The sequence below is a fragment of the Oryzias latipes genome, chromosome 13 (genome assembly GCF_002234675.1).
Source record: "Oryzias latipes chromosome 13, ASM223467v1".
NCBI lineage: Eukaryota > Metazoa > Chordata > Actinopteri > Beloniformes > Adrianichthyidae > Oryzias > Oryzias latipes.
The window spans coordinates 16,641,464-16,668,861 of record NC_019871.2 but is presented as its reverse complement, the minus strand read 5'-3'; the positions used below and the strand labels follow the sequence as shown (position 1 = coordinate 16,668,861).

The 27,398-nt window shown below is 37.7% G+C and overlaps 1 protein-coding gene across 12 annotated transcripts in view; it reads right to left on the bottom strand.

The window, feature by feature from the left end:
* Positions 1-27,398, bottom strand: part of LOC101171509 (elastin) — a 54,017-nt gene that overhangs the window by 6,243 nt on the left and 20,376 nt on the right. For 2 of the 12 annotated variants that reach the window (XM_023961369.1, XM_023961363.1), the window contains exons 6-42: positions 17,636-17,671; positions 17,478-17,549; positions 15,265-15,339; positions 14,181-14,228; positions 13,991-14,053; positions 13,449-13,514; positions 11,902-11,943; positions 11,774-11,812; positions 11,563-11,619; positions 11,276-11,311; positions 10,809-10,943; positions 10,608-10,721; positions 10,371-10,484; positions 10,148-10,264; positions 9,952-10,044; positions 9,549-9,689; positions 8,077-8,208; positions 7,555-7,686; positions 6,558-6,650; positions 6,401-6,469; positions 6,284-6,316; positions 6,056-6,124; positions 5,939-5,977; positions 5,561-5,677; positions 4,812-4,841; positions 4,702-4,734; positions 4,342-4,434; positions 4,229-4,258; positions 3,945-3,997; positions 3,053-3,083; positions 2,913-2,927; positions 2,776-2,802; positions 2,624-2,638; positions 1,949-1,984; positions 500-541; positions 315-389; positions 148-177 (exon numbers count right to left, since the gene is read on the bottom strand). In XM_023961369.1, coding sequence (XP_023817137.1) covers positions 148-177; positions 315-389; positions 500-541; positions 1,949-1,984; positions 2,624-2,638; positions 2,776-2,802; positions 2,913-2,927; positions 3,053-3,083; positions 3,945-3,997; positions 4,229-4,258; positions 4,342-4,434; positions 4,702-4,734; positions 4,812-4,841; positions 5,561-5,677; positions 5,939-5,977; positions 6,056-6,124; positions 6,284-6,316; positions 6,401-6,469; positions 6,558-6,650; positions 7,555-7,686; positions 8,077-8,208; positions 9,549-9,689; positions 9,952-10,044; positions 10,148-10,264; positions 10,371-10,484; positions 10,608-10,721; positions 10,809-10,943; positions 11,276-11,311; positions 11,563-11,619; positions 11,774-11,812; positions 11,902-11,943; positions 13,449-13,514; positions 13,991-14,053; positions 14,181-14,228; positions 15,265-15,339; positions 17,478-17,549; positions 17,636-17,671 — 2,442 coding nt within the window. Of the gene's footprint in view, positions 1-147; positions 178-314; positions 390-499; positions 542-1,948; positions 1,985-2,623; positions 2,639-2,775; positions 2,803-2,912; positions 2,928-3,052; positions 3,084-3,944; positions 3,998-4,226; positions 4,259-4,341; positions 4,435-4,701; positions 4,735-4,811; positions 4,842-5,560; positions 5,678-5,938; positions 5,978-6,055; positions 6,125-6,283; positions 6,317-6,400; positions 6,470-6,557; positions 6,651-7,554; positions 7,687-8,076; positions 8,209-9,548; positions 9,690-9,951; positions 10,045-10,147; positions 10,265-10,370; positions 10,485-10,607; positions 10,722-10,808; positions 10,944-11,275; positions 11,312-11,562; positions 11,620-11,773; positions 11,813-11,901; positions 11,944-13,448; positions 13,515-13,990; positions 14,054-14,180; positions 14,229-15,264; positions 15,340-17,477; positions 17,550-17,635; positions 17,672-27,398 lie in introns of all 12 variants that reach the window. The other 10 variants (XM_023961366.1, XM_023961364.1, XM_023961367.1 and 7 more) reach the window with 10 other exon arrangements.

Here is a 27,398-nt window from a genome sequence, read left to right as displayed (position 1 = left end):
ATAACAGAAAATGAATGCAATAAAAAACATCAATTGTTATTGTTTTAAATCATCCTTGCACGATTTTGGAAAGTAGTATAAATAAATTCATATCAAAATGTAAAAGAAATAATGAGTTAAAAAAGAAGGAATTTACAAAAAAATTACCCGTCAAAGGGATTCCTGCACCTCCCGCCACTGCAAAGTGTAAGATAAGCAGAAGTATAAGCCAGCAGAAATTTTTAACACAACACACACAAACAAAATCATAATAGTTTTGACCCGTTTTTTGAAAATAGGTCAAAATAGTGTAATACTAGAAAGAGATCATGTACTTGGAGGTTTTAAAGGCTTTGCCCCAGGCAGTGTTGCAGATCCTGGTCCAGTACCAGTACCTGAACCATACGGGACTAAAAAAAAGAGAATATACTGGTTTAAAATGCACATAAAATTCAAAACAAATTGGACAGTAGTATAGTAATATTGTAAAAAAACAAAAACAAAACAAAAAAAGCCGTGCCTCCATAGGGTCCGCTGTAGGGATAGCCTCCTGGTCCGACACCTTAAAAAGACATATTTTTCCTTACTTTTTTGCCATGATTTTGTTAAATTATAATTAAACTCAATCATCTACATTTTCTAAAAAGTAAAGGGAACCATTTGTTAATCTTAATTAACCAAATAAAAAAGAAGATAGGCATCCCAATTGTTTACAGTAACAGAAAACACTAAAAAGGTTGGAAATGATGAACAGCTTAGATGAGCGTTTACTGAAACATGAATTTGATTTAGGTTTCCCACACCGCTTACCAAATAACTATGTTTTGTTATTATAAATCAATATATATAAAAAAGCCTGGGTACCAAAAATACCTGAGCACTGTGAACACGCAGACACACATAACTGATGAGTGCTGAGTCTGTTGGACGGATAATTGGGCAGAGAAAAGCCTGATGCAGCTTCTTTTGGCCATTTACTGGTGGTTTTATTGATCTAACTCGAGCCGTTTAAATGTCAACAAAATGTGCTTGTTAAGGTAAACACAGATTGCGCCTGAAAGAGGGATCGTAAAAAAGGTATCTACGGAATTTTGAGAATTGAATGATTCTTAAATGATGAGACGTGATGCTGAGTATATGAACCTTTCAAAGACTGGCCGGATGGAATCATTGATTTTCTTATCCACAAAGGGCAGATTTACAGCTGAGCTGCAAGTGATTTTTAAACCTACAATAGGAATTACAATGGTAATTTTGAAAGGCAGGTATAAAATTGAGCAATTCATCCATCAAAATAGCTGTATTACAGGTCTGAGTGCTCAGTGTCACTCGCACGCTAATTTAGGCTTAGCAGTTAAAACCTGAAAATTGAAAGCAAAGAAGCAAAGAAACGAAAATGCAAATTAGCAGCTGTTACAAATAAACATTATGATTCATTTGGTAACAAATTTTGGTTTAACCCTTGTGCTATCTTAGATGACCCCACCCTCACATTGACGTGTTCTCCCTACCATGACAAAGGTGGATAAAGGTGGAAAGATTTCACGTAATCCATGGACACCAGTGAGGTTCACAAATCATTGAAGAAAAAAGGTTCAGCGCACTGTCTAGTGGGTCTAGATGACCCAACTCCCAATGGTAAAGTGCCTAGGATAGCACAAGGGTTAATGTTTTTTTTTAAGTTTTACACATTTTCTTTTGATTTTTCAATATTTCTTTTTAAGTTTCAACTGCTTTTTTTAAATGTATAATTTAATTCTTTGGTTATTCCTCCAGGTTCACAACATTTCAATTTTTTCTTAATTTTCTTTTCAGATTAAAATCTGGCTTTGAAGCTGATCCTAATCACTTAAAAAGATGATGAATGGAAGCAAAACAAAAGAGGAAAAATAGCAAAGAACATTACACCAGGAAACAATAACATGTGGTTGATTTAAACTCTAATTAGATCAACTCAATTCAAGTTTACCTGGTAGGAAGGGTTTAGGTGCTTTTCCACCAACACCTGAAAACAGCACATTTGAACGTTAGCAACACTAGTTTGCAGCAAAGGCTGTATAAATTCAGGAACAGGAGCTGTGATGTTTGGTTTTGTCTCCATCATGTGGTACAATATGAGAAGTGCACAAATTACCCACACAATAATTATATCTAGTCAAATATTTTTGTAATGATTTTATAAATCACAAAGATCATATTAAGAGACCACGATCCTATGGTTCAAGTGAGAAAATGATAATGTTGCATACATTTTAGAATGCCTTCTATTCTACCACTAGGTTTGATTCAGCAGCTATACTGGTTTTTATTAAAAACCTTTAAAAAGATGTCTAAACTTATATGCATTTCTGACCATCTGTATTTACTTTCCATTGGGCACCAATAACCTTTGGAATTCAATTCGAGATGTTAATTTTTTTATTTCTATAGCCCAATTTTACAACAATAGTTCTCTCAATCAATATGTTTAGTTTTAGCCAGTCACCTTAGAGACTTAAACAATTTAAAGGCAATTTCTTAACTATTCTCAACCACAACAACCCAACAAAGATAAAAAAAAATAAACCACTGAAATGCATTTTTCATTTTTCAGGGAGTTAAAAAAATGATGGTGTCATTTTCCTGGGAGACTGTTTACACTTACCAGTCTGTCCTTGTCCTGTTCCAACAAAAACACAAACAGTGTTTAAATTACAAAGTCAACAAAATATCTAAACAGCTAAAAATATTTTTCATTTTAAATAATATATTTGTCGAAACTCCATGTAAAATAGACATAAAAACAGTTTTGATCACCAGAGGGCACTGGAACTCCTGCTCCACCTGTACAGCCAAAACACACAAAACAAAGACTTTGTAGGAGGGCCTCACTAACAACTCAAATGCAATCAAATTGTTGACATAATTCAATATCAGTAATTTTACATATTTACCAACACCTGTAGCTGCTGTAAATAAAGCAAATAGAAAAAAACAACAACAACATCAGCATGTTTGACCATCTATCATAAAAAAATCCAGCAGAACCAAAAGTTTAGAGATTTTTTTTTAATGCATTGCATGAACTACTCACCACTGGGTTGTGCGATTCCTCCAGAAATAGCTGAAAAACAAAATAATAATTCAGAATTAGATGAGAATAAAGTCTAGATCTGAAGCAAAAATGTGCCTTTTTATTTAAACTTACCACCTTTTTTTACATGGACCCCATAAGCAAATAGAGAAGAAAAAAAGAGAATAAAGAAAGAAATTAGTGACTTTCATTCAGACTTCATTTGTTGGATTTTTGGCACAAATGAGATTTTAAATTCTGGCTGCTGTGTTTGAAAATATTGCATCTTTGTTCCGCAAAACAGAATTTAAGAAAAAGCATCATCAACTGAAAGGAGGATACAGTAGACAGAAGTAAACACAAGAACACACAAACCAGTGCAATAACCAATTAATTGTTAGATATCCAAGCTTAGAATGTGAATGAAAACAGCATTAGATGATCACTGTATGTAAAAAGAAACACACAAAAAACCCTAGAAAATATACTGAACAACTTATTGAAATATATAAAACAATTGAAAGGTAAAGAAGGCTTTAAAATGTAAGCCATCAAAGCTATCAAAACAAGAACTTTTTAAGGAATATTTTCAAATGAAAATACAATTCTGGCAGTCAGACACAATATCCGTTAGTAAAATAAATAATAATGCATGCTTATACTAAACTCCAAAAATATCAAGCAGTATTTGAGAAGGTCATGGTCTTTTAAGGAGATAATATTAAAGCATTTTGCACTAAAAATTGTAGTCCAAGATATAAATGTCAAGTGTGGATGCTTTGAATGAAGAATGAAGTGCCGCTTTAAATGGGAAGGACCATAAAAAACCTTCTCAAATACTGAGGGGAATAAACGCTTAAAGGTAAGTTGCAAATCTTTTTTTTTTTTTGCTGGTTTGCAAGCAGCATTTCTTACTGGGCTGTGTGAGCTCTTGGGCCTTGCTAAGGGGAGCAAGAGGCGTAGGTCCTGCCAAAAAGACAACAGTTTCCAGTGTGATCCGGTGAGATTTCAGCAGAAGCAGAGAAAATGGCCACAGGAAGGCAGAGTTCTGGGGTGGAGCTTAAAACTGCCACAGCAGGAGCCTGTAAGCTAGACATGCTCAATAGCTAAGGCACTAACAATGTTGTGGGCAAAAGAGAAGGCTGCAAGCACTTGTCGCTGAAGCACCATTGGTGAAGTTTAGTTATTCAAGTTTACCTGGTTTGGGAGTTCCAGCAGGACTAACATCTGCAAAAGCAATAAATATAGTTTTAGAAATGCAAACCGTGAAACAGTATGGTGATAAAAAAAAATTGGATTCAAAGCTTTACCAAGTTTTGAAGGCAAGCCGCCTGGTACGACAGAACCATTTTGAACATTCCTCCCCGTGGTATCAGGAGTCGCTCCTGGTACTTGAATGCCTCCTTCAAGATACACCATGAAAAGGTGTAACGTTTGCCATATTGTGCCACCATCTTTATTTTCTGCTATTTTTTTTACATGCATTTATTTTTAAAAACTTCATACTGATATGCTCATTAGGATTTATTTCAGTTGCCCTGATGAATAGCTTGAATCATTGTTTGATATTAGAAAACAACAAAAGGAATTTGAAGACATACGTCAAATTGATTCTTTCTGCTCTGCAAACCCATTTTTAATGTTACACACACAAATATAAAGTTACTCACCATGTTTTGGTGGTTTTACACCAACAGGATATCCTGTTAAAATAATACCAATGACATGCAGTGAATGCCTGAGCCTATGCTTTGTTTTCTAACATGTGCAGAATCTGTACCTTGGCCAGGAACCACTCCTGTCCACACTCCTGCCAAAACAAAAGAAAAAGTTTCATTGATTTTTACACCTTTCATAATTGTTTGGATGTCATATAATTTCTAAAAGTACTTTTCTATCACAATGTATTTTTACATGCAGAACAAATAGCAAATTTGTGCCATTGGGGCAGAAGACTTGGTTTAAACTGTTTAATATTGAAGCAAATAATTTGAGGGGTTCGAGATTTCATTCAAAACATGGCTTTTTGTATTTTTGCAAAGCTTAAAGAATCTTTTATTGAAGATTTTTTAAATCTCTATATTTGGACTTATTGTTGCCATTGTCACAAGTATAATGGAATTTCAAATGCTCTCTGGTCAGTGAGCTGTGGGGCTCCTCATTCATTCTATTTTTAAAACATAGTAAAAAAACATTATTTATACCTAATAATTCACGAGTAAAAGAAGTTATAAGAATAAATTAAAATGTGTAATAAATACAACAGTCCAACAACAAAACCACCTCATTATACCTACAGACAATCACACAAACAGACATTCATCCAGACCCATCTTTGTCAATAATGATACAAATATAGACTGGAGGCAAGTGTGTGTGTGTGTGGGGGGGGGGGGGGGGGTGTTCAAAGCTTTTTGCTGGCAGCTGCTCCCCCTTGCCTTCCCCTGTAGGTTCGCCCCTGCATTGGGGTTAAGTTTAAATTGCAGTGGAAATGTCCCCGTCATTATGTTTTTATTTCAGTGTGCTTACCATAGTAAGGTGTTTTTGCCCCTGCAGGGTATTGAACAGCTCCTGGAACAAAAGGCCCTCGCCCCACTCCTCCGTTAGTCAACATTCCTCCGAATCCTACACCTGTTCCAGCTCCTCCTTTTTGGGGGGATTGATAAAGATTGGTTGAATCAATAATGCAGCATCAAAAGTAATTCTAGAAGGTAAGGCTTAATGTCTAAATGACACTGGCTGCAACAGATTATGTTTATTTTACATTAATTTATGGGTTTGTGTGCTCTGAAATACATCACATGGTCTGACGTTTTATCCCAGTTAGGGATCAATAAAGTTTTTATCTTATCAAAGAGTGGAAGAGTAAATATATGTGACACTGTGAAATTATGAAGAAAATGTTACCATATTTGGGGGGTTTACTTCCAGCACCTCCTCCATAAGCTGCAGCACAGACACATCATTTCAACTTTTGACAGAGCCCAGCCCTGTAATATTTTTCACATCATTTGAAATACTCACCACCATATCCGGGAAGTATCTGTCCTGTTCCCCTCTGCAATCCTTCCAGTCCTTGCTGTGGGGCTCCTGCTGACTCAAGCAAATGATGGATTATTCTGTTTTCATTTTTTAAACTGAAAAAGAAGTATACGTGCTTTTACTGTAAAGAGCAATGAGAAATTAATTAACAGTTCTTTACGGGAGAAGGCGGAAGTGTGTACACATTGTATAACAAAAGAATTGTCTCACCGTATTTAGGAGGATTGACACCAAGTGTTAACGCTGGGCCATTAAAAAGGACATACAATGTTAGAAATGCACTCATTTGTCGCTACAGTGAATCCCATTCGGGTGATTTGCTCTTACATCCGTATCCCGGGACAAACTGAGTACCAGGGTATCCTCCACCTGGGAAGGTCCCTCCACCAGCTTGACCTTTTTTACAAAAACACACATCAAGAAGAGGACTCATTGAACTGTTCTCAAAAGTTTTTTTTTTTTATTAATTCCCCCCCACAGTTACCATATTTAGCAGCTTTTGCAGCAGCGGCGGCGGCGGCAGCAGCATGGTACCCTCCACCTGCTCCACCCCCTGCTCCTGTCTGGCTCCCTATACCTGTAGAGATTCTGTAAGTTCTTTCATCCAAAATACTATTTTTTGGGCAGTTAATTATAATGTTGTTTGACCAACAGCTTTCTTAGGCTTTCTGTAAGACCTTTTTCTTTTCCTTTTCTAAATAAGTAACCAAATATACTACAGCCACATTCCTTCTGCAGGTTCTAAACCATAAGTACATTACTGTAATACAAAAGGACAATGTGTATCCTATTGATTAAAATATGGAGCATAAAAATTAACAGCACAATATATTTTTGTGTTGTTGTTTTTTTAAACTTCATATCTGTAACATTTAGATAACTTTTTAGAGATTTGGAGCCCATACGTTTTTCTTTTTTCTTACTTTTGTCATTGCAGCAAAAAGGGTGTTAATCCACTCTAGTAGATTTATGGCTTTCAGAAGTCCAAAATTTTGTAAAACATGTAACTGAAGAGTATTTACTTCAATAAAATAGCATTAGTGTACATTTACAGGATTCATTGCCCATAAAATTCTCGGTTAACAGCTTTTGTTTATTTGTCCAAATTCACCATGATGCAAACATTGCGTCATAGCAAAGACTTTTTCACAGGCAAAATCTTTTCATGTTTTAAAAATAAGAATGGTTAAAAATACAAACTAAATACTCAAGGTAGAATGCCAAAGCTTACTGTATTTTATAGATGCAAATTCATACATATAATAAAGTTTAGCATTCTTTCATATATAAATAAAATTGGTCACATTTCTACATAAATTTATCTGACTACATCACAAAGCTCAGTGAAAGAGTATGAGAATCAGATCGACTTTCATGGTTGTCATTACACTGGCAGAAAAAGGCTGAATTGTTTCTTCAAGTCCTCAGAAATACCAAAATCTTTCTTAATGTGTATACATTTGTAAAACAAAATATTGTACCATATTTAGCAGCTTTAGAAGCAGGAGAATATCCACCACCTCCTCCTAATGTTCCATGTCCTCCTGGTACAATTTGTCCTCCAGTTCCAATTTGACCGCCTGTTCCAAGTTGTCCTCCTAATCCTGGTAAACCTTCCCCAATGGGCGAAAGAAAAGGTGAAGGCAATATAGTTTTTACTAAGAGTTTTGAGTAACAACATCCTTTTAAATGCCAATTGTCATGTTTATGTTCAAGACAATGATGTGTGATGCTCTTCCTTGTCAGCGATTCATTCAATTGAATACAGGCAATTTGCAATAGTTAAAAGAAATAAAAAATAGAGTTGGTGGCATGAACATTTGGTGAAAATGCTTCCACTAAGGATCAATTCCACTAAGGATTCCACTAAGGATCAATAGGGATGCATGGCCAACAAGAGAAGACTATGCAGATAAACCATACATGAGAAAAAAGAGCAAAACCTAATGGATTGTTAGATGGATAGGTAACAAAAATTGCATGAATATGTCTAGACAATGTACCATATTTAGCAGCTTTGGAAGCAGGAGAGTATCCACCACCACCACCCACTGCTCCAGGTCCTCCTGGTACGATTTGTCCTCCTGTTCCAAGTTGACCTCCTGTTCCAAGTTGACCTACCATACCAAATAAACCTTCACAAATATGTTAAAGGAAGACAAAATATTGCTTTCTTTAGAGTTATGAGTAGCGATAATTTTTTAAATATCATTTCTATGCTGATGACACTGACATTAACTGTTCATCCTATTACAGTTTTTCTCAGTCGCTTTAGTACAATTCTCAGATCAGAATGAAATTCCCAAAACTATTTTTTCAATCTTCACATCATGATGTCACTTGTGCACATCATATAAGCAGTTTCTCACTTCTTTGAACAAGTTGCAATTGCTTTGGTACATCCATGCAAATGATTATGTACAATTCTCTGCTCTTTGCTACATTATCAATTGTTTATGTCATGTTGATCAAAATGTATTATATAGTTCACTGTGCAATAGTCTTACTCCTCAAAACACCTAGTCATTAGTTCATCGTATAAGTCATTCACTGCAAAATGGTTGACCAAGTTGTCATAATGTGACAAGCATATTTCACTGCATTGCAAGAGAGGATATTCGGTGTGATGTGGATGAGAATTTGTGGCCTAACATACAGGAACGACAAGAGGTGTAGGAAGACCACACCAATTCCTACTGCACTGCCTGTACAGTTGTACAGAATATTGTCCTATCTTTTTTTTCCCTTTGTGTTACTGTTTGCAGTGGGTTTTTTCTATGTTGGTATGACATGGTCTGTCAACAAATTACAATATGAACAATAAAGGTGTAAATGTGAATCTTGTCCAGTCTCTTGCAATCAAACAAAAAAGGTGTAACTTACATTTTACAATAATTGTCATCGAAACTTTAGCCATAGTTTACATGAGAAACCCTCTAAATCCCTCTAAAGTACACAGTTACATTGACAACATGACTAAGTAATTTGACTGTCTTGTTCGTAGACAATGACACAAGGACTTGACATTCTGATGGCACTGACATGTTCAATGACATAAAGACTTTGTTTTGAGAGATGAACTAAAGATTTTGAGCAAGTTACAGGCTTTTGCAAGAAATCCATAGTGTTTGCTGTTTGTACAAATTGTTTTGAGAAATGCACACACGTATTTGCAAACTTCAATCTGATCTGAGAATTGTACTAAAGCGACTGAGAAAAACTGTAAATACCTACAATTCACATTGATTAGAACTGTTTAAACTTTAAAGTATAGCTGCTACTTCTCCACACCAATTGGAACAAACTGAGGTGGCTTGTTTTTCTGGTAAAAAATCCATGTATCCTGTGAGGTTTCAATGCACGTCCAACCAGGAGAAGGTCCCACAGCAGAACTCCATATAAGCTATACAAGTCAACGATAATACATGGATGGATTGATGAGGATAAATGCAATCAGTACATCAAGACAATGTACCATATTTAGCAGCTTTGGAAGCAGGAGAATATCCACCACCTCCACCCACTGCTCCAGGTCCTCCTGGAAAAAGTTGTCCTCCTGGTCCAATTTGAACTCCTGTTCCGAACTGACCTCCTGTTCCAAGCTGTCCTCCCATTCCTGTTAAATGTTGATAAATAGGTAATAGTTAGGAATAGTTTAAAAAAAAACCTGAGGAACGTGTTTGTGTGGACTCTCATTCTTAGGTTTTTTTTTTTTATCAACCTAGGTTGATGAGAATCTTTCGGTCAGATGGATGGATGGATTGATGGATAGATAGACAGACAGACAGACAGATAGACAGAGTGATAAATGGATGGATGGATGGATGGATGGATGGATGGATAACAAAAATTGCCATCAGTACGTCTAGACAATGTACCATATTTAGCAGCTTTGGAAGCAGGAGAATATCCACCACCTCCACCCACTGCTCCAGGTCCTCCTGGTACAAGTTGTCCTGGTCCTGTTAAACCTTTACAAATGGGTACAAAGTAAACGGAATTAAAAAAACATACACTTCAAGAGATTGAGGAAAATCAAATTGGCAAAACCAAAAAAAAACATAAATACTGTACCATATTTGGTAGCTTTGGAAGCAGGAGAATATCCACCACCTACGCCTACTGTTCCAAGTTGTCCTCCTGTTCCGAGTTGTCCTCCAGTTCCAAGTTGTCCTCCAGTACCTGTTATACCTTTGTATATATTTTTAAAAATGGGGAAAAATTACTTAGTTGTGTTTTACAGGATATAGGGAATTAAAAAGTCAAATATTGCATGCAAGATATGCATATACAGTACCATATTTTGCCGCTTTGGAAGAAGGAGAATATCCACCACCTCCTCCTTGTGTTCCAAGTCCACCTGGTACAATTTGTCCTCCAGTTCCAACTTGTCCTCCAGCTCCTGTTAAACCTTCAAAAAAATATTCATGCACAAGTCTTTAAAAAATAGGGGGTAAAAAACTCATTAGTTTTTTTTTTTTAACAAGTTGTAGGGAATTACAAATTAAAAAAAAAAATGCAAGATAAACTTTACCATATTTGGCAGCTTTTGAAGCAGGAGAGTATCCACCACCTCCTCCTTGTGTTCCAAGTCCACCTGGTACAAGTTGTCCTCCCGTTCCAAGTTGCCCTCCAGTTCCTGTTAAACCTTCAAAAACAAAACAAGACAAAATGATGCAGATTTTGTGATTATAGTTACATGTACATGCATGAAAAGATAAAACAATATATATACCATATTTAGCAGCTTTGGCCCCCTGAGGACTTCCAACACCCACATTTATTTGTGGAACTCCTGGAACTGCAAATGGGGCACCTCCAGTAAATCCACCAGCTCCAGTGCCTGGTCCTGCTCCTGCTCCTGGAACTCCTGTCCAGGACACACCAGAAAAAACAAATAAGATTTGATTTCTTACATATTAAACAATAAAACAGCTGTCGTGTTCAAATCTACTAATTCCATAAAAATTATTCCTATACTTCAAATATAGAAATGATGTGATGCTGTGAAGTAAATATTTTGGTCTTTTTGCCTTGGATATTTTAATAGAGAAAAGAAAATGTGAGAAACACTGAAACTTGTTTTGCACTGCTTCTTAAATTTGTAGTTCACAGTTATTGTAAAAATTGATAGAAAAAAATATTAATAATAGAACGAATTGCTATAATTTTCAATGATAGAAGAAATGCAAACCACCTTACCATACTTGGCTGCCTTGGATCCAGCACCAAACCCTGCTGATTGAATTTTAGAGATAAATAGATTTAACTAAAACGTTAAACTGCAGAGGATTACTCATGACTGCTTGTCTAAAGAAACTTTAACCTAATCAGGCAGTTGCAATGATTTATCAGTTCGTAAACTTCCCACAGACTATTGATTAGACTTTTTTGCTCTTTTCTCTGGCGATGTTTATCCAATAAAGATATTAGAATCTGATTTTAAAAATATGTCTTTTTTTTATTAAATTCAATTGCTTGTATTATACCTCCTGGCACCTGCCCAGGATACAATCCAGCAGTTCCTCCAGCACCTCCAGTACCCCCTAAACCAGAAGCACAAATGTTCATTAAGATTTTTTCTCCAGTTAACCAATTTTAACGAATCAGTACCATATTAGGCTGCTTTAAACAGAGCTGGTGATGGTTCATTATAAAATCACACTCTAGTTTCAGAAGGACATCCAGCTTTGGACATACCTGGAAGTCCAGCTCCAGTATTACCATAGGGTCCATAACCTGAAAGGAACATTTTTGTCAGACATATCACAGAATGCTGGAGGTCAGATTACACTGAATTGATGCAAAAAAGAAAAGAAAATCTGTACCAAATGGAAGCTTGGAACCCCCAGGCTTTGCTCCATAGCCTCCTGGAGAACACATTATAATTAAAGTTATAATAATAACGGTTAACACTGGTTCAGCTGCTTGACTGTTGTCTCACAAAATCACATTTACAAAGAGAGCTGCTCTAATTCCTATTATTTCATTCTCTCTGGAATATTCATATTTTGCTTTTCCTACAGGTTAAAAGAGAAAATTTATCTGTAAACATTTCAGTTTCAGATACAGATTTACACACATAAAAACATACACACATGAATAAACACTCATTTGGTTCCATTTAAATTTAATCCCCAATACCCCCCTAATGAATGCCTCACAATTTAAATTTATATCCATAAATATTTACACATTTATCACATCTAGTTGGGCGACTGAAACAGCGCTAGGGCGGTCGAACTCTGAATAGAATATTGCAGGTTTAATTCCCACCTTGCCCAACATATGTCAAGTGTCCTTGAGCAAGTCACTGAACTCCACTTTGCCCTTGGTGGAAGGTTGGCGCCAGTGTTCGGCAGCAGAGCCACCATCATTGTGTGACTGAGTGAATGGAACTGTGGCTGTAAAGCGACTTGGGCCTTTGAGGAAGGTAGAAAAGCACTATATAAGCATGCACCATTTCCTTTATATTTTGGAAACATACATATCTATCAATGCGTGATTTTGTTTATATTTAAATTTATGTTCAGCATTTTGATTGCTGCTGCTTTTATAAGTGCCATACATGCAAATTGATTGATTGATTGATTGATTGATTAATTGATGATTAGTCAAATTGGTTCTAAAACCTCTTTATGCTTGGAGATGATTTTTTAAAATTTGTTTTAGATGTTACTAACTATGACTTCAGCGTAGCATCAAATTGATGCGGATAGAATTTTGAACAAGTTTGTGATGGCTTTCTTCATTAATGGTCAATAATAAATGGCGTATACTTATGTGGTGGGTTTTTTAAACCTTGCCTTAAGGTCCAGGGCACAGTCACAGTCTCATACAGACATTTACACACTTATGGCAGCACTGCTGATTTAACCTCAGCCACCAGGAGCAATGTGGGGTTTGGTGTCTTGCCAAAGTTCACTTCAATAAATGGGTGGGCAAGGTGGGAATTGAACCTACTAGTTTACGATCAGATGTTGACTGCTCTACCTCTGCACCACGGCCAAATTTTGATGGTTGCAAATCTATTATTGCAGTGTGGTTGTTTTTATTGTGCCTCTTCCTTCAGTATTGATTGATGTGGATATATTAAATGCATCTCTCCCTTCACTTGGTTCCTCATCAGTTGAGAAAACTGCAAACTGTTGTTGACTGCCCACCCTGACCCATTTATTCAACAGAGTTATATCACATGTAACTTTGTAAGTCTTTTCTAAACAAAGTCATGGACCTCTTTGGTCACCTGATCCTTGTGAGGATTGAATCATCAGTTCCTTCTCAGTGGGGGTCTTTTATCATGTCACTGCTCCAGAGCTTGAAGTCTGGTCCTAGCTGCTGTTTGTTTCTAAATTCTACTACAACCCCGTCCTACCTTGTGCTGATGGTGATTTTAGGGGGTAGCCATGAAACACTCCTGGCTGCATTTGTCCATGGACTCCTGCAAGATAGGAGCTGCAATGTAAAAAAAACAGTCCTGACCAGATCATGCAGCCAATAATAACATAATTTAGTTTTCTGTAAAATTATTAATGTTCATAAGACTCAAATTGTGACTTCAATGTTGTCATTCCTTATCCATGCACAAAAAGATCATGTACAGGTAAAAAAAGAAATAAAAAAATCACACAAATGTTGTATTTAAATGACATAAAAAACAAATTTGAATCCAATTTTTTATTCCAACTCTCTTCTTGTTTTGGTTCTTTTCATTTTGTCAGCTTAAAAACTGTGTAAGGCTCTCTAAAAATATTCATTATTTGTGAATATCTGTTGTAATATTTGTTGTCCATTCAACATGTCTACATGAACCATTTCTTGGGTTTTATTCTAATACTTTTGTATGAGTGTTAAATCACTGCCACCTGAACAAATGAAGAACTTGCCAGTTGCTCAGAGCAAACCCCTTAATCTTACTTGATTTGGGATTTAGGTCAGTTCCAGTCGCCACCCCAGGCAAAACTCCACGGCCATTAAATCCTGGGGGGGTGATATGCATCAAATAGTTGTGCCATTACAAAACTTTTTATCATAAACATTATTAGCTCATGTGGGGAAAGTCTGAGAAACAGTGGTAAGTAGTTTTTGCTATGAGCCAAATACTGACCTTGTCCTTGCATTAATCCACCTTGATAAAGTCCAGGAACACCCACACCTGCCAGAGTCAACCGCAAGACAAGAGTGGTTCTTACCCACACTCAAAAATAAACATCGACTCCAAAATGCTATAAATGATGTATGGAAAAACAGTATTGCTTGAAGATTTTTTTGACAACAGCATCAAAGAAATACATTTGTCTGATAAAATGTGTTATTCATCTTTTCTTAGTTTAATGCATATTTTTTCTCAAAGATAAATTCCTATAAAAAATTATTTTTACATTCTTAATAAATTGCCAAAACACCTGTAAAGGTCTACAACAGGAGTAGATGATGCACGTTATATCCCCTACATTAAAATTCTTTGCTACTTATATTCAGTTGTAACTGGAACTGGGTATCAGAATCTGTTAAATCCAATTGACTTGATATTCTCTTACAAATGCAATTTTTAGTATTGCAATCCATGGATGAATCTGCCAAAGCAGTGTCCTTTTGACAAGTGTTTTGTTTGTTGTGATGTTAGAAAACACAATCCACAACCAAACAACATTGATTTAAACACTAAAAATTGAAAAATGAAGGGACATTTAATCATAAATAAAATCAATTTTTGCACAAAAGTGCACAAAAGTCTTTAGCAATTAGACAGTTTTATATAACAGTCTGATACCACAAGTAGCAGTGAAGATATACCTATATGGTTTCAAAGATTCTATTATTTGCCCTAAAAAGTGAACCATAGTTTCAGTCCAGCGTTGGGCCCTTCAGACAGCTCACAGACCCGTCAGTGGAAGCATGTCTTTTAGAAGATCTTGGTGGAATGGGGCCCTGTGGGCACAGCTGTAAAAACTGCCTGAACAAACATTTTAAAATTCATCGCAAATCTGAACTGAAGTTAAGACTTTGTGGTTTACCTAAAAAAGACTTTGATTATTTTGGTAAGTAATTAACTTCTCTGAAAATATTTTCAGGCCCACCAAGTGTCTCCCATGTGAAAAGTATGCTTGTCTCTTGACTTTGTTCAGCTGCTTAAATGCACCATCCTGTCTGCCTTCAGTCACATGAGGTTATTGTTGAGTCTGTAAAACCTGGCACTTTGGCAGCTTTCTTTCCTGCAGCTCCTCCTCCCCCTCCTTGAAGGCCTGTCTGAGGAATCACAGGAGCTGAAAAAGACAGGACAGAAATAAAATGGTCAAACTTTATGAAACCAAATGGATAAAGATGCACACATGCTGAATGAGAGAAAAACAATTATAACCAGGATTTATGCCTCCAATGGACTTATACGAAGTTACAAGCACCTTGCTTTGCACAAATTGGTTCATTGTCACAGAAATGAATTCCAGAGAAAGTGACATGGAGCAAGTTTGGACTTGAAATTTTCTTTTCATTAGAAAAAAACCCCAAATGTCTCCAGTTCTAGACCCTGTTTTGTTTTCCTGAACCACAAGGAGCCCAGGTATAATTATTAAACAAAACACATCATTCGGTTACTTTAAAACCACACTTAGGACAACTGAAGACAATTTCACAGACTTGGACCTCCTGAGAGATGTCACACAAATGGTTGTGGTAACAAAGTAAATGATGAATGAATTATGTGTTTTGGACAGGACAGTGGTTTCACAAATCACTTCAACTGTGCCCATGAGGTAATAAAGTGAAATTTACTGTTTTTAGAAGCATTTAAGCTTCTGATTTGGAAAAAATAGGAGCCGGGGTAGTGACGTGCCATTGCTTTTTTTTTCTTTTTTTTTGTCTGGCATGTCGTGATTCCATCAGGTGGATTTACATATCATGACCACTAGAGGGCTCTTTCATACCAGCGCTTGATTGAGGATTCTGTCAAATCCACTAACAGGTCATTGAGATTGAGAACAGATAATCTCGCTCCATAGGCATGTCTGTCACCACCACAAGACAAAAGCCAGCACGCTTGACGTTTACTATAACTAAAGGAGGCAGCCAGCTTGAAAGGCATTTTCCTTGTCTCAATTTTTATGATTATTTTGTTCTGTAGGAAGTGAGCCTCCAAGTTCACTTCTGAGGGAGCTTGGCAGCAGAATGAAACATATTGTTTTACTTGTTTAATCCTTTTTCTTTTCATTTTTAATCTTTAATACCTTTTACTCTGCTAGACAGATGTTGCTCTTTGCCTGTAAATGAGCAGTCTAGATGAACAGGGGAAGAAAAGTCACGCTTTTTTTTGTCTGTAGAGTTTCAGGGAAACAACAAAAAGGCTTTAGGTGTCATGAAAGCAGCACCGCATAAATCCAGAGACTAAAGTTTTGTCACTGCCAACCAATCCGTAAGAACAGGCTCCTTGCCATTCCACAGTTGTGGACATGATTGTAGCCCCCCGAGTTCATTTCTAATCAGTCAGCCTAATTTAAAACAAATCCTGTTCATGAGCACAGGCCAGAATTTAAGGCCAGATCATACTCTGCTGAGGTTCACAATGTCTCACGTTTACAATAAAAAAAAGTTCCAGTCTGCCAAACAGTGTTTTCATGTTGAGCTGCCATTAATGGAAAACATTCCATTTGGCTGTCTCCTGACATGCAAGTGAGTAAATTTATCAACTTTCGACAGTACTTCAATTAGAACAGTCTCAAGTCTGTACAGTAGTCTGTCAACTCTCTGGTGGAGGTGTGGGGCCACCTGCACCTGCGAGCAAGACAAGCAGAGTCTCAGCTGAATTTGTCAATGTCCAGTGTTCAGAAGAACATTGTTCATGTTGTTGTCATCTCGACATTTTTGCAACCAATATGCAATCATTCCCCCAAAGCAAAAACCAATCAAACTGAAGATCTTGCCCTTGAGATGGGTTATTACTCAGGCAGGAAGTCAGATGACCAAGAAAGTTTAGACAAATGAGTTTCAAGGCAGCAAAATTACAGTTTTCACAGATAGTTCTACCACTGGTAAGTCATTTCAGATGGGAACACACAGAAACCTGGGGTTTTAAATCACTCAGACAAAAAGCCATTTAAGACACAAGAGAATGAGTGTTTTTGGTTCTAAAACCCTCATTGGGCTGTTTCACTTTTACTCACAAGCTGAGAGCATGAACACAGATTCATGCCTGTAGTCAAAACAAACACGGAAGAAGCGAGTGAAAGATAATAAATGTCCATTTTCTAACAATAAATACCCATCTTCCTGTTTGTTGACCCCATTCCCACTGAACTCACTAAGCTTTCCTGGAAGACGGTTGTTCCTGATGGACTGCAATAGAACTGATAAAAGCACCAAAAAACCTGTAACACTTTGTTTGAGACATTTAAGTCATCTGGTGTACCTCTTTTGCCGGCTTTCTGTCCACCTCCTGGGAAAAAGCCCCCTGCTCCTCCTCCATATCCTCCATAACCACCTAAAAGAAATAAGGTTTGTGGTGAGAAGCTGTTCAACAATCACAGCATCAGGTCCAGCTCTTTTTCCAACTCCAGCTCATCTCACCTCCTCCATGGCCTCCAACTCCTAGATTTCCATAACCTGCAAAACATAGGAAAAGGTCATCGGGACAAAGCAGGGGGCAGAATTATCGATAAACAATGCATTCTTCATCCAAATGCTTGCGGGTTTTTTTTGGCAGTTTTCACTCATCCATAACCATCAGTCAATCTTTCAGCACAGCATTTTTCAGGACCTGTGTGGCATTAAATAAAGAAAGACACAACATCATCTGCATTTAATTATATCGGATTACAAATACTTAGTAGTATTTTTCCAGAGCTGACTCAGGAATAACGAACCCTGAAAGGATGAGCAGCACATTTGTTCTCCACAGCAGACTCCCGCTGGCCTGCACTGCTGCCATAATTGCACAACCACTGACACAGTAGGTGGTAATACACACTGTCTTTGTCAAGTTATCGTCTACCAAGAAATGGAAGGAAGAACAGGCTTTGCTTCTGACATTCAGATAGGGTATTTTTGATGAAAAACTAAGTCCTTGATCTAGTACTTCTCACCTTTTTTATGTTTAAAACCATCATAAATTTAATAAAATAAAATAAAAACAAACTTTTAGAATGTAAGAGAATAATCTAATAAATATAAGAGTTAACACTGCAATATGATTCCTTTCTTAAAATTAGATTTTTACTTTCAACTGCAACCTGAACAAGCTTCAAATTGAACAAAGCTGCTATGTAAACAAAAAAACGTATGATTGTTACATCACAGACAGTAACTAAGAGAGTTATCCTGAGATGAGTTTGAAATTATTTATGAACAGAAACAGAAACCTGAGCAGCTTTAACAGATCTTATTTTGTCACAGAGTGTTGCGTAGTTTAAATTGTGGTTTTAGAGATCCTCATCCAATACTGACATCAGAAGTGTGCAGGGCCAAAGCCCATGTGCCGCAGTGTCACTCATCTCTTCAAGATAACCACAGCAAGATTTTGCTCTATTGTTGTCACTCATGAAATTAGAATTCACATAAGCAAAGCAAAGATCAATGTTGAGGTAAAAAAATGGGGTCCATCTTTCTAAAAAAGTTAGGGAAGAACAACTAATTATGCCATTTGTAACCTATATTTCATAAAGACTGATGCCGATTCAGCATTTTCTATGTTGACTTACAGACTCTTTCTTCATTCAAGCATGTCTTTCAATTTCAACTAAAATTTAAATAGACACGTTTTACAAAAAAATACACCCAACACAGCTACTGCGAATGTAAATCCAAATGTATAAATGTTAGTTATGTAGGATCATATTTTGATGCTATTTTACATTTCAGAAGAGATGAATTGGCTCGAGCCTTAGGCACATGGACCCCTACAGAAGTTGCCCTGAACAGGTGCTGTGGTTTTTAGGTTTTCAGGGCCTGTGGAGGATCTCAGGCAGGAGCGGAAGCGTCATAAGGGGAGCGCAGGTATGTGTTGCAGTTCTCCTTAAAGGATGTCACAATAATGAAAACAATAGTAAGGATAGTGTAAGTTATATGCACTTGTAAAGTACGGGTGATGCTATCGTACGTTGCCCTTTATGCAGCACTCCAGTTGTTAGTTAGGTGCGCGTGCTGGTTCCTTTTTAACCACGCGCAAATGCTGCTCACACTGGGCTTGTACGTGGAACTTAAGTGTCCGTAGGACACCCGCACAATTCATGCTCTTATTGTCTAATTTCATCTTTTCTAACAGCTAAGCTTGATAAAAGGAGACGTAAGGAACAGGAAGGCAAAGTGTTTTTCTTTCCAAACATGTTGTGCATGAATTGTTAAGTGTCAGTACTGGGGTGAATCATTGTGTGAAAAATATATGAAAAAGAGTGCAGACTTTGAAATTAATTATATAAAATCATTTGTATTTATTTATATCATTTTTGTATTACTAAATTCTAAATACAGAAGGAGCAGTCTGGCCTTTAGGTCTCCACGTAGATCTATGAGCATCAAAGGCTTTGAATTCCCTTGACACATAAATAAAGTCATAACACAGCTTGGGTTTCTGCCGTTTGACAGGAACAAATCATATGAGAGGAATATATGGATGTGGAAAAATGTGAAACGTCAGGGAAGAAAATAAAATGCCTACCACCTGCTTATTGGCAGACAGAGGCTGGATCAGAGGATTCTTACATTAAAAGCATAATAGTTCAAATCACTTCTGAAAATGCACCAAATTCAGTTTAATCAGCTATTTTGGAATTTTAAATGGGCGTGCTTGCTGTTTTTATAAAAAGAGGAATACTTAAGGATGAGGGCTTATGCTGTTGAAAAGATTAAGTGCCACATGCTAAAACCCCCCTTGAATAAAGCAAAATTTCCTTTGAAAGGTTTTTGATTCAAAGAACGTTAAGCATTTTCTTTAATGAATCCTTAGAAATTAAAAGGTGTAATTAAACTTGATCATACCTTTAACTTCTAGTTAAATTTATTCCACATTTACTTTACATACATGTGAGTACATGTTTTCCCTGTAAGGAAGCAGGAACAAAGAATCACAATCATCTTCAAATTCATGCATCCATATTCTTTTCTTATCCTTGTTCAAGGTTAGGGTTAGCATTGCAGAAGTCTGCTGAATACTTTGCTCACAAGATGATTCAGCAGGAATCTGCAGGTAACTGATTCTGATCATAATCAGGAATGTGCAGAAGGATTTCGTATGTAACTTCATGACCTACACAAAACAAATGTGCATGGGCACTGGACCGTGCCAAGGCCTTGGCATGCAAGTTCAGACGCAAAGCTCAGAATCAGTGCAATAAAAATCCACATGATTCCTCCTATTTTTTCAATTATGCTCAGAATCTCTTTGAGATAAAAGCAATCGACTCCAACATAAATCAGCAAATTTTCTTTCCAAATCTTGACTCTGCTGCAACATTGAGTCTGTCTCATTTGTTTTCATTTTATGGGTAAACCCCCCATCTACTGAAAATGTTGCTAATACCGAAGAATTCCTACAATTGCCTTGCCAAGTTGAAACAACAGAACGTCACACCTACTTGTTGCAGGTATAAGTGTGACTGTTGGAAATTTATGCCTCAGTCGTGACAGGCGGGATCGTGCAGACTTTAGCTTATTCATCCATCATGTGGTCCACCTGTCCTTGCATGTGTTTATGGCCGGGTTCTGGCAGGCATGCTCAGGGTCACCTTGCACCTGCCACATTGAGCTCAGCTCTTGGATTTGAGATCAGGAGACGAAGAGCAGACACGCAGAGGTCTGTCTGTGCGGGTAAAGGGGTGCACTTGTGTTTGCGGACCATGAGTGGAGACATTGAGCAGGGACAGGGTTTACACAAGAAAATACGGAAAGAAACCTTATTTTTTCAGTAGTTCTGACATCATTAAAACACTCAGAAAAGTTAAACAAACAAAAAAAAAGTTAATTGCTTCCCTGGTAAAAACACAGGGACTATAGTGAACCTTTGTCACTTTGGTATGCGTCATTGACAGTATGCTTGTTTGATGAACTGTTTTTGAACAAAAGCTCCGTATTCAATTTTAAACTATCTCACCTCAATAGGTATGTTTTTGTTGGACTAATATTATTACAATATCACCTCACACCAACAGATCTGTCCTTCTTGAAAGTATTTATCAATGACATGCCCTCAGGAAGCCTGGATGATGACCCTATCATCAAACCATCAGCCTTCTTCACAGCTTTTTCTGCTTGTTGACTTTCATAGCGACTTTCAGCTCAGAAAAGCCTTAGAGACCACTTAAAATCCAACTGCCTTTGGACACCAGACAAAGGATCTCTACTAAACATTAATGCTCTACATAAAAGAGGGTGGGGACAAAAAAACCTGATACTACACAAGAGGGAGAACTGGGGGCCAAACTGGAAGGTAAATGATGCGGTGCAGCAATGCATCATAGTTTCCCGGCTTAAGACTTCTTAGAAAAAGTACGAACAAAATGTGATTTACTGCCAGTTTCCGTGCAGAAACATACTGCTAACTTTCCCAGCTATGCAGTGACAAGAGCACAGTCTTGTTGGGGTGAAGTTTGGAACATTTGAGTTGCACACATTTGAACCCAAAACTACAGTATGCTCGCCTAATTGTACAGAAGAGAAAAAAACTTAGCAGCTGAAATGTGTCATTGTTGTAAAAATCAGCATGTGTTTAAAGTCCCACTCCAACTTTATATTTTTTCTATTTTAAAATCTTTCCCAATAGTCTTTTAATTTTGATGATGCCATTTTTAGCAAAAATGAAAAAGCCTGTGTGGTTTTTTAAGACATGTTTCCAGCACATCGTCGGGTGCTCAGTAGAAATTTGCCTCTGAGTTGTGGGCGGGACTGTTGCTGCAGAAGTTAGCCTCTGCTCATTTCCCATCAACCCTTTGATTAGACTCTCTTCCACTAGCTTATAGCCCCTCACAACTCCAAGCTAACGTTAGCGTAGCAAAACAAAAACTGTGAGCAATATCTGAGCTATCCAGGGGCCTGTTTCAGAAAGGAGGTTCAACCAACTCTGAGGTTAAATTTGAACTCTGAGTTGGTCAATCGAGAGATTAACAACTCTGAGTTTTCTGTTTCAGAGAAGCTGATCGGAGTTAGGTCAATCAACTCTGAGTGGACTGATTCGGAGTTAAGCGTGCGCACCGCGACTAGAAGAAGCCATTATCAATGGAACGCCGATATTACGAGTCACCATGGCAACCGTGGAAAATAAGAGGTCTGCGTATTTTTCGCCAGCTGAACTTGACGTGCTGCTGCAGAGTTACAGTGAATATGAGCACATATTCCAGAAGACAAGCAACACCGCTGCATCTGCAAAACAGAGACAGTTAGCGTGGGAAAACATAGCTGCTCAAGTTAATGCGCAAGTTTGCATTTAAATCATTGTTATAAAATATTGGCTGTAATAACTTTTTAAATAGCGTAAGGTGTGAAATAAAAAATGGCGATATTTAGGTGTACTTTTGAAGTGTTATTCCTGGTGTAAATGCATGAAATGCTGCATAGTGTACAGAACCAATCTGGGGGAAAAATGCATTTAACGTCGGTAATGTTTAGAGGACTTTTTCTATTAACCTTCCCCTCTCGCAAACGTTGGTCAGTTTAATATTAGTACATGCAATTGTGTTTTTAAAAGTGAACTTTTGTCTTCCCTTGTATTGATCAAGTGGTATAGGTTTATATGAGATTAAGAAATTAAGTAGTACTAGCAAATTGTGTTTCCAAAAAGTAATTGTTACATTAATCTAATTCAATGTCCGTGATTTCATTTTCATGTAGTTGCAATCCTGCATGAATTAAAAGAACATGGCAGCAGCTAAAAATGAAGTATAAAAACATAATTCAATCAGGTCAGATTTGAGCATGTCATGGATGTAGGCTTTGTTGACAATATTTGACATATGAAACATCTACATAGCAATATCTAATGTTGTTTTCATTGTATATATGTAATTGACTGCAACGAAAAACGGTGACGCTCAAACAAAAACGTATGGGGAAATGACAAAAAATCGAGTCTAGGTCTCAAAATCCTCGCACGACGTAAATGTAATTCTCTACGAATTAATGCAGCCTCCTCGTCTATTGGGTCCTCCAAAAAAGGACAAGCCATTCTTGTCACTTAGACCGTCTCCGTGTGACGGAAATGTGGGCAATGAAGGTTAAAGCGGAAAATACCGCTTCGACTTTAAAAAGGGGAGAGGACCGGCAGAAACCTTGAGTTTAGAGAATAAAACCTGCTCCCGACCAGGTTAGGTTCACAGCATAAGTAACCATGGACACTGACTCCGAGTATAAGTTACCTCTCTTTCAGAAACGGGTTTGACTTACTCTGCTTTCTCTGGTTTAACAAACCTCCCATTCTGAAACGGAAAACCCAGGGTTTCCCTGATTTCAGGGTTAACGCACTCAGAGTTTACACTTAACCTCCTTTCTGAAACAGGCCCCTGTTGTTCAGTTTTGAGCCAGATGGCAGCTCAGGCCAAAAACATCAAGACGTGCATGAATCTATTTGTCTGCAAGTGGATCCATCAGAGTTGTGAAAAAGAGGGAGACTTTAGCCCGCTCCATGGCAGTTGTTGCTTCACAAACCCAAATTTTTTCAAACCTCGAGTTTTCATGTGCTTCTGATCCAACATGATTCCAATAAAAGCATGCTTAGAAATGCAGTTTGAATATCATATTATTCTATATATATGTCCTCCGTCATAAGAAAAAGGCTACAAAAACACCAAAAACATGATTTTCATCGGAGTGGGTCTTTAAGTAAAAGGGAAATTATATTAAATTAAATTATTATTGTTTTTTAATCATTTCAAAATACAAGATTTTAGCTCATAGGAGCAAAAACGTGTACAATTGTTTCTGCATACCTTCTTTTTTTTGCTTGGTATTTATTGTGTCTGCAATATTAACTTCTTAGAACAGCCAAGGTGACTTGTGTGCTCTAATCATTTTGTGTGGGATTTTCCAATAAGTGTGTTGTTTTGTTCTTCAATTGCTTCAAGGTAGGAACATGTTTTCTGCAGTTTTCCTCTTTCGCAAAGCCCCATCAGAACAAAAGTATTGCACAAGCAAGCATGAAACGTCTCAGCATTTTGCCTTTACTTCAGTGCAGCAGCCATTTGTGAACCGTTGTGGAACCGACAACCCAAAATGACACTTGCACACAAAAATGTACAGACAGACGATGTTGCTGTGTAAACCAACAACAACAACATGTTGTTGTTGTTGGTTTACACAGCATCCTCACTTTTTGGGAAGCTGATCATCAATTGAGGTTTATTCATCAGTGTTGATTCATTGGAAATATTTTTTTTTTTATAATGATCTCATGACGAACAAAAATATAATCCAGGTCTCATCTGACAAAGGTGGACTTTTAATTTCAGAAAAATATGGTGGTGAGAAACATGCAGCCATATTCTTCCACACTTGCTTCACCATGTCATGCATGATACTATTTTACTGCAGACTGAATCAGGAGTAGAAGATCCCAGACAGAATGTTTTTTTTCAGCCACAAGTCATGTTCTCAAACTTGGGTCCAGTGCAGAAGATGGATGTTAGCCAGTGTGAACAGAACTATCTGGTTTCAACCTCATTCTCCACTGGGGTTAGGCAAGGTAATTCTGTGTTTCAGGACCAGAGCAATACAAGATCCATTAATCAAAACAATGTCGTCAGCTCTATCTTTTCCTCTCACTGCTGCACTGTCTGTTTTGCTGCCCTTTTCTCCCTCACCCCTCCTTCTGTGGCTGGTGTCTGAGGGGTTATGGGAACCAAAGGCAAAGTGTTAGAAAGCAGCGACCACAGGATACTAAATGTGAGAGGTAAAGAGGTATTTGCTCAATCCTTTCCATCTCCTGTTTTTCTCTTCTCATCATCCTTCCTCTCCACTTTGTGAACCAGCTGGGCCCGGTGAAGGGTTTAATTTAAGAGAGTAAAGAATTCCATGGCAGAGATCCACTGTAACTGACGGCAGACGCAGAGAAAGCAGACTTTGGAGCGCTTTGGAATGCCCAGGAGATTTTTGGAACATATTTCTGTTTTTAATCCTATACTGAACTGGCCAGGTATTGTTCAATACCATCCTTCACGATGGAAATTAGATAGCAAGGTGACAGGAAAGTAATTCAAGAAGGAGAAAACATTTAACATGTGTAAATCTCAAACAAAAAAGTAAGACCAGTTAAAGAGTAGGGGTGGCGTGCATTGGCACACTTTGCTTCAATTACATGCAATGTGGTGGAAAATCTTTGAGGAGATGAGCTCCGCTTTAAAAAGTCCTATAGGAGGAATGTAAGTTTTACTGACAAGCACTTCCCTTTCTTCCCTAAGACATTTACACTTAACTTATATTTATGTCCTTCACAGTCATGACAACAGACTTTTAGTAGCATCAAATTATCACACTGTTTTACTTCCAAAGTAATTGGTGGACTGCATTTTTACAAGGTGATGCATGATAAAGTGGATGAACGCAGCATGGTGTGAGGTGCAGCAGTAACTGCAGTTTGCGTGAGACAAGTTGACACATTGAAGCACCCCTGCCCTTTACTTCCTGTGACCTCTGCTGTTCCCTGTCACGCCACTGCTTGACGCGCTGTCATTCCTGGGCATCAAGAAGCTGGACGTAGCTCCAGCCACACGTTGGACTAATTAAGTATTCAGCACAGGCTCTTTCCTCGCTCGGCCTGCCTGACTTTGGCGGCAAGCCTTTTATTGTTTTTGCTTTTCCTTTTCCGTTGAGTCATTGACACAATCAATGAGGGGTCCCAAGTCCTGAGCCGCCCTATTTGCCAGATGACCCCAAGAGCAAAATTTTAGAGCCTGTGCTGACAAACTGGGAAAGCTTCCCGAAGTTTCTAACAATTTTACTTTTGGGAAAGAGTCCAAGTCAAAATCAGTGTAATAAATGTGCTGTGTTCATCTGGATAGTCATAAGTCACTTTGGTACGGGTGGTGTTAAAATCTCCCTTTAAATGGACTCTTTTGTTTCACACTACAAAGAAAAAAAATGACTTAATTTCATGACGTGTTAGAAAGTGGCACAAAGGAGAAAAAAATGGCAAACCTTTTAGGGTTTCACCAACCCACACACTTGGGCATCAGTACACATACATCACTTCTGAGTCACTGACTGATCATTAGACATGGCTTTCAAATTAACTATAACTGTAAAAGTCACCAGTGCATGATATGTGGATTACAAGTCCTGCCACTGTGCCAAACCGAGCCGGGGTGCCCACCGACATCTGTGGTGGCGGGACCTTGCCAGCCTGTGTCTTTGGGTGTTTCTCACCACCACAAACACCAGCCTTTTTCCAAACACATCTGTGCCAATGCAATTATTCCTTTCTTTTAATACAAGCTAATTTGCACACCCTGGGTTCCTGGATATCCACAGAGTCACTGATGTCATTGTTTATACTGTGAGCATTACAGAGCAGAACATGCAGTGTGATAGACTCTCAGGTTGAGATTACACTCTGTCTTCCCTTTGTTTCTGTGAGAAACACTGAACTCTGCACACTTCTCTCCTCTACCAGAAGGACACTGAATTGTAGTTCACGCATTATTTTGAAAAAAGTCCAGTTTTGTAAACTCTGCACTGGACAAAACCAGTCAACAAAGGCAGCCAGTGGCCACAGGAAGCAAAATTGGCCAATCGTGTTGTTTTGCAGATGGTCCACACATGCATCAAACTGTCATTCCGCTGAATAGTTTCATAATGAGTCAAAGCTGAGAGAGGAAGCGAGCATTTGTAGGGCCGCTCCATTCAAAATGAGCAAAAGGAAGCACTGATGTTGGATGTTTAGAGTCACACAGGTTCTTTTGTTGTCATCTGACCATCATGTCCCACTGAAAGGTATTAAAATTAATTAATGGGACATTCGTCAGACCAAACAGAACACACGAGCAAGTCTGGAAAAGCCATTGAGGCAATGTTTCATTACAGGAGTATATTAGCTGGCAAGAAAGACTATCACATCATCGTACTGTGCATGTCAGGTCGAAAGGGCAAATTCTTTATGAATTAAGAACTATTCATCTGAACAGCTTATTTTGCCCAGCCCATGGTCTGATAATTGTGAAATCAAGGAAATATTTCTTTATAATGTGAGAGAATTTTGCATGACAAACCATGTTTATAAGCCAAAAGAACATCAAACTGAATGAAACCTATCTCAATATTAATGTCTTTTACAGACAAAAACAAATAAAACCACATATTGGAGGATCATCTCAGTGCTTGTCATAAAACTTTTTTGTATTTACTACCTCTGTTT